The sequence below is a fragment of the Leopardus geoffroyi genome, chromosome B1, assembly GCF_018350155.1.
Source record: "Leopardus geoffroyi isolate Oge1 chromosome B1, O.geoffroyi_Oge1_pat1.0, whole genome shotgun sequence".
In the NCBI taxonomy this organism is placed as follows: domain Eukaryota; kingdom Metazoa; phylum Chordata; class Mammalia; order Carnivora; family Felidae; genus Leopardus; species Leopardus geoffroyi.
Genome location: NC_059327.1, coordinates 193770361 through 193782490, shown reverse-complemented (window position 1 = coordinate 193782490; position 12130 = coordinate 193770361). Strand labels below are relative to the sequence as shown.

The window sequence follows — 12130 nt, the reverse complement described above, 5'->3', positions numbered from 1 at the left end:
GCAATTATCCAGAGGACAGGTTGGGGCTTGGTCCAGACTGGCAGCGATTAGGTGGCAAAATGTTATGTTTCAGAATATCCTCTGCAGGTGGGGATGGCAGATGAATCAGATGAGCTCAGTGAGAAGAGTCAAGTATGACCAGCAGCAGTTCTGACTTGACTCATGGGAGGGATGGAGTTACCATAAACTAAGTTGGGAAGGACGTGGAAGGGTAAGAATTAGTGGGGGAAGATCGGCAGAGTGTTTGGGTATATGATGTTGAAGGCACCTTTTGGGTATTCAAGCAGTGAAGCTGAATGAGACCGGAGGTCAAGAGAGAGGTCTGGCTGGAGATGCAAATGTGGGAATCACTGGTGTGCAGGTGGCGCGTGGAACAGCGCCGCCCCAGGGACAGGACCCAGGCAGCCAGTGGTGCACTGAGGCTTGCAGCACTCAAGCTGTAGACGTGTGGGAGATGAAGGGGTAGCACCGTGGTGGGTCACTGAAAGGCAGGTTGAGAAAGTCTCAAAGGTTGCCCAAAGAACCAGCTTTGCCTTCTTCCTCCTATTTCTTGGAAAGTGCTTCCGTCCATGTGTGTGGGATGACTCCAGGGCCATTAGGTAGAGGGTGGTCTTTGGGAGGTGATAAGGAGCAGCCAGGCTCCATTTGGCCGGCATAGTGAGTCTTGAGTCTCATGTAGCCTTCCTAGAACATTTCCTCCTTGTCTTCTCTCTCATCTAATTGGCTCATTCATTCATTCATTCATTCACTTATAACCAAATCTTAGTGAAAATCTAATGCTGTAAGGATCTCACTTTAGACTTTAGTTAAATCATGTCTAATTCCTATTGGATGGATACTCAGACCCCTTTTATAAACAGGGAATCTGAGACTAAGAAAAAATAACCTGTCTCAGGTCACACAACTAGAAACTCAAACCCAGTTTCATTTACTCTGAAGCCCATAATCTTTGCCCTTGCCCTGATTTTTCTCCTTCTCTTTTATTCACTCAACCAGTATTTACTGAGGATCGATTATATATGCTGGCCGGTGACCTAAGTGCTGGGCTGTAGTGATAGATGAGACCACTTTTGCTGTGTGATTTCCCACATATCCAACTGCCTTGATGAAAATTCCCCTTGGATAACCCACTTCAAATTCACGAGATTGTGAAACACCCTTTTTCTGGAATCTCTTCCATTTTTCATCCTGATCCCTCATTTAGCAGGGTTCCTGATGGGTGTTTTCTTGCACATTGTTCATGAAGTCTCACTTCATGAGAGACATTTCACGGGGAGTACTGTGTATGTGGCATTATGAGAACCAACACCACAGATGACGGCTATCCTCGCGTTTGTCGGTTCCAAACACTTTTGCCTCCTTTCCTTGTTCTGCCAAGAACAATTCCAGAGGGAGCCTGGGGAAAGAGGTGAATGGGTAGGAGGCCAGGTGAGATGGGCTGGACTCCAGAGATTCAAGTCAGTACTGGTATGGTTGTGAATTACTACACAGAGCCAGTGCTGGAGGCAGGGAAGAGGCTCTCTTTCTGCTGAGAGGTAGTTTTATAAGGAATACAAGACAATCCCATGCGAGCTGCTTAGGGAATGCAGACATGCCATCCTGAAGCACCTCTTACCTATCTGAAAGTGTCCTGTCTCTTGCTATTAAGAGGGAATCGTATCTTGGGCGCCTGGGTGGCGCAGTCGGTTAAGCGTCCGACTTCAGCCAGGTCACGATCTCGCGGTCCGTGAGTTCGAGCCCCGCGTCAGGCTCTGGGCTGATGGATCAGAGCCTGGAGCCTGTTTCCGATTCTGTGTCTCCCTCTCTCTCTGCCCCTCCCCGTTCATGCTCTGTCTCTCTCTGTCCCAAAAATAAATAAACGTTGAAAAAAAAATTAAAAAAAAAAAAAAGAGGGAATCGTATCTTAAGCGTGCACACACACACACACACACACACACACACACACACAAGCTGGCCTCTCCGCTTCACATTCAGAAAGTCTCCAGAGAGAAAATATTGAGTGGCAAGTTGGGTGGAAGCTAATGAAAAATCTTTGTTGTGTTTTAAGTTTGTTTTTCTTTTTTACTGTGTTTTTAAAACATTACCTTGGGATATGACTATGAAGGAAGGCTGAGCATGAACAAAAGCTTTAGCTTCTGGAACTTACTGTTTGTAGAGCATGGAAGGGGATATGTGCATGGAAGTGACAGGCATCCTGTTCACTTCATATCTTGGTCCAAGTCTAAAACGACAAATTTCATTCTTCTCCCATCAAGCGAAGAAAATCATGAGCTTCAGACACAGAAAGGGCGGGGGGACCTCTGGACCTGGCTTTCTCACTTACAGCCTCTGCCATTTCATGCTTTGTGACCCTGGAAAGTTACTCAGCTTTTCTGGGCTTCAAGTTCCTAATCTAGGAAATAAGGATGGATAACACTTACTAGACGGGGGTGTTGGGGGTATTACATAAAAGAAGAGGCAAAGCCACTGGCACATATTAGGTTATCAATATACTGGTTCCTATTCCCTTTTTGTACTAAAAAAAAATAAACCCTAACTTTTAAAGGACAAGGACCTTTTCAACTCCCTCCACAACTAGTGCTGTGAACTTTAGACAATCACTTGTGTTGAACAGCTCCTGAGCAAGCAGTGGGTCACTAGGTGCTTGAGATTTGTTGACCAACGTGAGTCTTACAGCAGCCCTTAAAGGTGGGTTTCATTGTCCCCATTGTTGAGATGAGTTCGTTGGAGTTCAGAAGAGTTAAATACTTGGCACAGTGATGCTGTGCAGGAAGCATTAGAGGCAAACCTCCAGCCCAAGTCTAGATGACTCCACCATGTTGGAAACAAACCACCTCCCAGTTTTTCCAGTGGCCAAAGTCCATGAGTGAACAAGAAAAACCACCACCTCCTGGGCTGTAAATGACCTTAAAAGTCTTTGAATCTAGTTTGGTCAGTTCTTCAATGTTTATGTCACTCATACCATAGTGTTATTTTTTAATGACCCCGGAAGTGTTCACAGGACTATGTAGAACCGAAGTGTATGAGTAGGGGAGAAGATCCAGAAAGCTCACAACCTGTGTCCCTCCTATGGAGTGGCTAGGAGAAGCTTGGGACAGACTGGGATGGTGGTTCAGTTCTCTTGCAAATGGGGGTAAGGTTCATAAATCAGGTCCTGAGTCCTGTCCTGCAATGGTTCTGCAGCCTTTGATGTTTCTGAACATGCCAAGCATGAGCTAGTCATTGGAATATAAGAACCATGAAAAAGAAAGATTTTTTTCTTTTTGTTTTCTGCCATTTTCTAGCCCTAGAACAGTGTCTGGTATATAGCAGGAGTTCACAGTAGGCAATAAATAAACTAATTAATTTCAGGGCATTTGCACTGACTGTTCCCTCCGCTTGGAACATCTTTACCCCAGAGAGTTACCAGCCTTGCTTCTTCACTTCATACACATCTAGTCTCAAAAGTTACCTCCACAGAGAAGTCTTCCCTTACCATCTTGCCTAAGACTGGGTACCCTTCATCACTGTCACCCTGTTCTCCTTTACTTTCCCTGTCTCTTGTATGTTTTTGATTTTTTCATCACTTTCTCTACTGGTAGCTGCACGGGGGGCGATGCAGAATATCCACGCTGTGGACTGATGTATCTCCAGTGCCTAGAACAGACTCTGGCAGAGTCAGTGCTTAATAAGTTACATGTTGAATGAAGGAGTGAATGAGTGAATGCATGCAGACGCCATGGAAAGAGCCCAATGTCTGGAACATAGCAAGTGGGAGAGAGATGTTAGTGGTGATAATGTGAATAATGACATTCAAACGTATCTCTGAGGCTGTCACACTGGATTGGCCACTGACAATCCTCATTGTAGGTCCTGGTAATTTGGTGAGTGTAAATGTCCACTCTTCCATCCCACATGCCATTCCTCCTTGTAACTTTCAGAGATTCTAAAGTGCAGGGTTTTTTTTAACCATCTTTTGCTCCTTTTGCTCTTAGTGAAATTGTGACAAGACATTGGAGCTACAATCCTCCTTTCTCCCCAGCTCCTGAATAAAAACAGTTTCAGATCCTTCTTACTAACATGTGAATGACTAACAGTAGTGTCATCCCTACATCCCACCATATTCCAGCCACATGTCTTGTCCCAGCTTCTAGGATTTTTATGTCTCTTTGCTTTCACACATGCTGTCATCTGTCCAAAGTGCTTCCATTCTGCCCTATTTCCTACCCAAGGATACTCTTTCCAAATTCCAGCTCCATAATACCTCCTCCATGAAGTTCAACCAGAGTTTTTCCAGTAACTTTCACCTCCTCTCTCTGGTTTTCCACATTGCCTTTTCCTCTTTCCTTTGGAATTTTCATCACAGGACACTGTACTTAACCAAGTCCCTTTTCCCCAGGCCAGAAATGAGCTTCTCAAAATCTGGGGTCCCAAATATAGCAAGAAGTTAATGTCCAGCCCTGACCTAAGTGGAGGGCATTCCTCTAGCTGTGTACTTGGCTGTACAGAAGTTCTGGGTTCAAATCTTGCCTCCCTTCTTACCATCTGTGAGACCCTGATTTGTGTTTTTAATTATACCATGCCTTATTTGTCCCACTTGAAATCAGGGATCCTAATTATTACAGTGCAGTTAGCCACAAAGCCCATGGACCAATGGATGAAAAGACAAAGATAAGGATTCTGGAATGGGTCATCTTTGGGGATGACTTAGGATGGGTGGGAAACAAAACATCATTACTTAGATATTTTTTTTCCACGGATATATGGGGACTGTTTATGAGTTCATTGAAAGTTGACATAAAGAAACAAAAAAATTGTCTGAACATATTTCTGAAAAACATCCAGAGCTTTATTAACTTTGCTAATTCACCAGAAAGTGCATTGCACTGAAATCATCACTCTGGCTCATTCAACTCAGAAAATGGTCCTTGCTGCTCGTCTACACATAGCTTTGTGGGCCATGGAAACATATGCTGAGGGAAACAACCCCTGAAAATAAAATTTAAGGACATGAATATAAAGCAAATTCCAAAACACAAAAACAAAAATTATAAAATCTGTTTAAATATTCTACTGCACTCTCACAGCACAAATGTTCATCTTACTCGGAGAGCTTTACCACATGCTAAAGAGGTTTACATAGCACCTCCTAAAGGACTCTGTTCTCTTTTGATCTCATTAGCATGTATTGTCCTGGATCATGGTGATGAAGAATTTGCAGATGGAGCTCCAGGATTCCCCACAGTAGTCCAGGGCCATCTTCTGCTTTATCAAGTCTGGGTCCTCTGCACACTTGGGATCCTTGGTGGCTGTGGTCTGGATCTCTGCTGGGCCAGAGGGGATGTGTTCTTTGACCTTTATCTGCTCCTTAAGGGATAACCCTTTGGCTTTGTTAGGCTCCATGAGGGAGGCTTCACTGGCTTTGCTCTGCTCCCTGGATGAGGGTTCCATTAACTCCTGGCTGGGTTTCTTGTTCCAAATCAGAGTGGAATTCACCAGCTTGAGATTGGATTCTGGAAACTTCTTTCTGCACACCCTGGTTTTCAGGATGGTTTTGGCATCCCCACAGAGGACCTTCTGAGAGCGCAGGTTCCGGCCAATTTGTTTCCAATAGACATTCTTCTTGTTTGACTCTAGGCAGGAAGTTGGATTGCCCGTAAAGACACAGGAAAACTTGTTGTCCTGTCGAGTGCACTCGACCTTCAGCACTATGCCCTTTCCTTGCTCAGTTACCTCCCATCTGCATTTGGCATGGTCTTGGGTGACAAATTTGCCTTTGGTCAGGCGCTTGGGTGGCTCAATCTGGGGCTCTCCCAGAGTATGCAATTTCTCTGTGGTGCCTTTGCTGACATGCCTATTCTTTGCTTCCTTTTTGCTCTTCACCAGTGACACCTGAGCAGCCAGAAGAAGGAAGAAGAACAGGGTGAGGCTATGGATCCTCATGGCTTCAGTGTGGTGGGAACCTGTTTGACAAGAACAGGTGAATCAGTGCTTGGCAATAGTTCAGCAATGCAGGGCTGCAGATGACTCTCCCTTCATCCCGACATGTGTCTCCTTGCTTAAGAGCGAGGTCAAGAATCCTCTGGCTCCTGGAACTACTAGACCAGCAGCCCATCTATTCACATTTCTGCTTGACCAGAGTCCTGAATGTCAAAAACCTACTCTTCCTTCCTTCATTCACCACGTCCTGAGCCAAATGAACTCTCATCCCTCGCTCACTAGTCCTTTATTCCTGCATTTGCTCACTCACTCGCTCCTTCATTCACTCATTAAACAAGCATTTATGGAACATCTACTATATACCATGCACTAGACTAGATGTTGGATTTATCAGTGTGAATGAGGAGGTCGCATCTTAGAGATTAGAAGCAACTTTTTGAGGAATTTAAATAGCATTGACAAGTAGTCTGGCCCAATTAGGCCCCCAACTTGATCTTGGCCAAGTCACTCTCCTCTCTGGTCTCAGTTCCCCTGGATATCGAGGTGTTAGGTGAAATAATTGCCAAAGTCGCCTCTCGCTCCATGTGCTGGATTTCTAACCCAGTTCTACATGGACTCAGGTGATCACACAACGAGAAAGAACATGGAAAGTGACATGGAAGGTGATGATTGGCCGAAAGTTCAAGATGTGTGGCGTTTGGCCACTCTGAGATAGATGGGTTTGTGAGAGGGGGCATTTGGGGGTGCAGTAAGAGCCTAAGGAAAGGCATGAAGGAGCAGAGGTAATCCAATTTGACCGTACAAAGAAAACCAGACGGATGGGGTGAATTTCTACCACAGCATTTAGACTAGGAAGTTGAAGGGAAGGGTGATACCTAATTGATTTCTTGAGCCTTGTTGTGGCACAGTGCTGACCATGTAGAAAGCTCTTGACCAATGCTTTTAAAAATAAATAATTGAATAACTAGGATGACCTTGAATGCTACACTAAACTGCATGGATTTTATCAGGTTAGCATTAAAAAAAAATGTTGAGGGAAGAAGAGAAATAGTGCTTCTATTTGACACCTACTATGTGCTATGCCCTCAACCACTATTTGATTCTCACCTTGTTTAATCCACTCAACAGCTGTCCCTGGTAAGTAAAAATAAATCACCCCCAGGTAACAGATGTAACAGTTCAGGTTCATCCTGGCAAATAAATTGCTCAATATCCCATATTGGGCAAGTGAAAAGGCTGGGAAAGAAGCCAGACCTGATCTCTTTGGTCTTTTGTATACGACCAACTTTGCTCACCTCTTGCCTTTCAACTTTACTCTGTCCTTTGGAAAATATTGACAACAAATAAGAAAAGTCATGGGTTACTCAGGGTTTCATTTGGTGTCGTTCATGATAAGATGATTCATATTGTCCCTGCTCCGTTTTAAAAGAAAACACAGATTTTTCTTGTATAAGGAGCAGGCCCAGAAAATGGTTGAGATCTTATTTCCACCCTGGGCATGTGACCTCTCCTTAAGACTGAGAGAGGGAGACAGTCACAGGTGTGTGGGCTCCTGAATGAAGGGCGGACAGGGGCCCAGGTATACCACGTGAATGCCCCCTTGTTTATTAGAGCATTGGGACTCTGCCTCCATGTGTCCCTGATGGGATCCATAGCCCAGGCTCCTGATGTCCTCAGGGGTATGAGAAAAAAAGGTGGAGAATGAAACTCTTAAAAGAGCCAGGCTCTTACCTTGCTCTCAGTATGCAGATCCAATGCAATCCCAGATGTGAGAGTGAGCTTGCTGGCCCTCAGCTGTCTCGTCTGCAGTGCCAGCCACCGAAGGCCCTTCTTTTAGGGAGCCCTGGAAGAAAGGGATTTTATAACACACACACCTGTCAATCTTTATCGCACGCCTCCCAGCCACGCCTCTTGGGAGGGAGCCAGTTCCTGCAAGGAAAGTGGTTGATGTAATCCTATGCGAGTGGGGTACATGCAGAGCATTACACTTGCTTCTTCTAAGTGCTCCCCTTTCCCCCAGGGCCAGGATAGGAGGACCGCTCAGCCTTGCAGAGACCCTCCTTGATGGGATAAGGACCTCAGTAGCAGTATCTGTGGGAGAATGATAAACAATAACAAAAACTATCATAGCTTCCAAGCCCTGTGCTGCCCATTTTACCTAAAGCTCTCCCTGAATTCCCATCATACCCACCCCCAAGATATGGTAACTAGGATTCTTACCATTTTACAGCTGGAAAATTGGAGTATATTGATAATTCAGGGCTTGTCCAAAGTCACAGAGCTGGGAGGATGAGGAACCCAGAGTTGAACCCTGGGACTACCAGCATGCATTGTCTGAACTTTCCTACCTGCCTCTCTCAAGAAATACTTGGTGAATGATTGACTGAGGCTGGGGAAGCCATCTCAGTTTGAGCCCATTTTCACTGAGGCACCTGAAGTTACTGTGTGGGCAGAGGACTCCATGGGCTCTGAGAGGCTGATAGAGAGTGTGTTCCTGGTCTGGGGGGTTTCTGCTGAAAATATTCACTTTCAGGTCCCACAAAAGGACTTCTCTCTGGTTGGCCTTCTATTGGCAGGGTCTCGTACCAGAATGACTTATGTGGAATCCGGAGATGGCATTCTTTTAGCTCTGTGACCTTACCCCAAACAATAACCTCTCTGAATCTCCATTTATTCATCTACAGATTGCTGACAATAACAGTAGTTTATTTGGGGCTACATGCTAAGTATTTTATGGGGTTGAGCTATTCACAGAGAGTGAAGCAGAGTAAGTTTGGCTCATGTTGGGGTTTCAAGTTGTATTCGTTAAAAACAGACATGCTTGGTTTTTATAATAAGTATATTGAAGGAGACTCATGTCATAAAGAAGGTGTGGACATTGCTACATGTTGTCACCCCACTTTTCATGCTATTCGGGCACAAAAAATTATTTATTTATTTTTATAAGTCAGGTATAAGGAAACAATAACACCAGAGTGATAGTAAATGCCAATTGACCATTGCCTTTGGGACAGGGATAATAGAAACAGTAGGGAGTGTGACAAACTGGATGGTTCCTGATATCTAAGTGTTAACACACAGCAACAGTTGACTGAGAACATGTTGGCATGAGAGTCAGTATTTTCAGATCTCATGAATTCTTTTCACATATAGTTTTGTAAAAATAAAAGAGGAGACTTCATGTACTTCTAAGAGGTACATTAACATCCAGACGTGTACATATGAAATTAGGTTGGCATTTAATAGAAATTTTCTAAAAACACTGTCCTGGCCCACAATAAAGATACCAAAGGTCACAACTATGGTTGGTTTCCATTCAAAATCCACCTGTTTGGGAATTCCAAGGTCACAGAGATAGGGATATTGACTGGTTCACTCAGAGGTTCAAAGAGTTTCTTCATGAATTCCATCAGAGGTGGCTATTTTCCCCAAACTCCAAGCTTCTTATAAAACAAGATCACCCCAAGATCCATCCCCATACACCTTATTAAACCATGACCTCCATATACACACGCTCACAATGTGGTATTTAGGGGGATTATTTGGAAATAGGAAAAATGAAACTGCTTTGTTTCCCAGGGAGCTATAGACCACAGTGGTCTCTTGCAAAACAAGAAATCTGTCTTGATCCTCGGGTGGCAGCCATATTCTTTCTGGAAGGAGACTGTAGGTCAGAACATGAAGTATATTATAAGGAAACATGGACCCCAGAATATTTTTCTGAGAATTGTTTCTGGCCTTTGCTAGGGAGCATGGAACTTCCCCCCACTGGCTTTGCATGGACCTTCAGCCTTCCTGTGATCTCATTCCAACTTCTGCCTTGATTGTTCTTTTCCAATCAGATGGAAAATATTACCCTAAGCTGTGTAGCTCTTCCCCTTTTGGCTCAGCCTGTCATTCCAAACTCATTTATACACACACACACACGCACACACACATACACTCTCTCTCTCTCTCTCTCTCTCTCTCTCTCTCTCTCTCTCCATTCTGGACACACTCAACACCCCCCCACCCCACCAACATTTCCTGAATACTTGGTGCATTTGCTTCTACCTTCCAGTTGTTGATTCTGCTGTTCCCCTTACATGGAATGCCTGCAGTCCTACTTTACCAGGCACACACCTGCTTATCTTCAAGATTCAGCTCAAATGTCATCTCCTCCCTGTTGGTGTCATTGGTCCCTTCATCCTTAGTTATGCCCTCCACCCTTTCATGGATGTTCGTGGAGAGAAATAGACCATCATTGCCAGTTAGTGTCTACAGTGTGCCAGCACTGTGCTGAGGCTGAGCTATTATTTCACATGTTGATGTACTCAGAAAATGTTACACTTGTACTACAGTGCACTGGGGAGACTGGAGAGGCTTGGGGCCCCAGCAAGGCTATCCACAACGGGTTCCCTCCAGCTCCCCATGCTCCCAGGACCAAGGGGATTACTGACTCCTGGAGAAATATGTGAGGCTCATTGACTTTTTCCCACATGAACCCTAGGAGGAAGTACATGTGGATCTTCATGGTATAGACATGGAGCTGAGGCTCAGGTGGGCAGAACACATGCCCGGCACACCACTGGAGAAGAATTAAATGGAGGCCACTTCCAATGTTCTTATTAAAAAGAAATTAATGCTCTCAAACTTTGGTAAATTGTAAACTCTCATTTTTTTCTCTTCTCATTCTAAATTCACGTATTTTCAAATATAAGAATATTATTAGCCTTACAAAATAATTGGTATGTTTTTAAGTTTATTTACTTATGAGAGAGAGAGAGAACACATGCCTGAGCAAGCGAGGGGCAGAGAGAAGGGAGAGAGAGAATCCCAGGCAGGCCTAGTGCTGTCAGCTCGGAGCTCGATGCAGGGCTTGAACCCATGAACCTCAAGATCATGACCTGAGCCGAAATCGAGAGTTGGACACTTAACTGCCTGAGCCACCCAGGCACCCCTAGCCTTATAAATAATTGTAAAGTTGGTTCTCTTGCTCCACTTCTCACCGAAGTTTTTCTATCATTCATCTTTTACATTATAGTGCTACATTTGTAAAACCATTGAGCCAATATAGATATATTATTACTAGTTGAACTTCATCCTTTGTCCAGCCCTCCAGAAAAATTCCCAGAGAATTACCACATATACCCTGTCACTCTCTGACACAGCTAATGACACTTGACAACATCGTCCACTGGAGAGGTACAATTATTATAGTTGATGAGCCTTTCTTGGCACATTATAACTACTCAAAGTCTACAGTTTCTAAAATAGCTCACTCTTGGTGTACAATCTATGTCTTTTGACAAATGTATAATGACATGTTTCCACAATTATGGCATCATACAGAGTACTTTCACTGCCCTAAAAATCCTGTGTGCTGCCTATTTATCCCTTGTGCCCCCATCCCCTGGTAATCTTCAATCTTTTTTACTGTTTTCATAGTTTTGCCTTTCACAAATATCATACAGTTGGAATCACACCAAATTTATTTTCAGATTGGCCTCTTTCACTCAGTGATATGATTTCAAATTCCTGCCATGTCTTTTCATGGCTTGATAGTTCATTTCTTTTTAGTACTAAATAATATTTCTATTGTCTGGATGGACCACAGTTGATCCATTCTCCTACTAAAGGACATATCGGTTTCTTCTGACATGTTTTTGCAGTTATGAATAAAGCTGTTATAAACATTCATGTGGGTATTTGGATGTGAACATAAGTTTTCATCCCCTAATGGATGATCCCAGCCAAGATTCTACATGACAGTTAACATCATGACTCTTCAAGTTCCTCTCGCCTGTGATGACTCTTAGCTGTTCCTTCTTTTCTGATGACCTTGAGAGTTTTCAGGAGGACTGGACAGGTGTTTTGAGACTGTGTCTCTTTTGGAGCTTGCCTGGGGTTTTTCTCATGACTGGGGTTATGTCATTCTTCTCTTCATCAAAGATTTAAATGATGGATGTCAGGTTTCCACGGGGGGTGGGGTCCATAAAGTCTGAACATAATTGGTGATACCCACAGATTAAGGCTGGTAGTTGAATGCATGCCTCATGCATTCTGGTCACTGGCAGGTGATTTTAAGTTCAAAATCGGATTTTACTTTTTACTCTCATTTGTTTGGTACTGCAATATGGTTCTTTGACATAGGGGGTTGGCACCTGTAAGCGCAGTCATCATTCTATTACTGGGTGCGATTTTGTTCTGAGCTGAATCTTAACTCCGCAGT

General features: G+C 43.9%; 1 protein-coding gene across 1 annotated transcript; it reads right to left on the bottom strand.

The window, feature by feature from the left end:
* Positions 1 to 4804: 4804 nt before the first annotated feature.
* FGFBP1 (fibroblast growth factor binding protein 1) lies at positions 4805 to 7762 on the bottom strand. Its single transcript, XM_045474481.1, has 2 exons — positions 7651 to 7762; positions 4805 to 5942 (listed from the first exon to the last, which is right to left on the bottom strand). Exon 2 carries the CDS (start codon positions 5920 to 5922, stop codon positions 5158 to 5160), a length of 765 nt encoding a protein of 254 aa, XP_045330437.1. The 5' UTR covers positions 5923 to 5942; positions 7651 to 7762; the 3' UTR covers positions 4805 to 5157.
* Between the last annotated feature and the right edge of the window lie 4368 nt (positions 7763 to 12130).

Excerpts from the sequence above, each read along its gene's own strand:
- FGFBP1 (XM_045474481.1), bottom strand. The coding sequence starts at position 5,922 with ATGAGGATCCATAGCCTCACCCTGTTCTTCTTCCTTCTTCTGGCTGCT.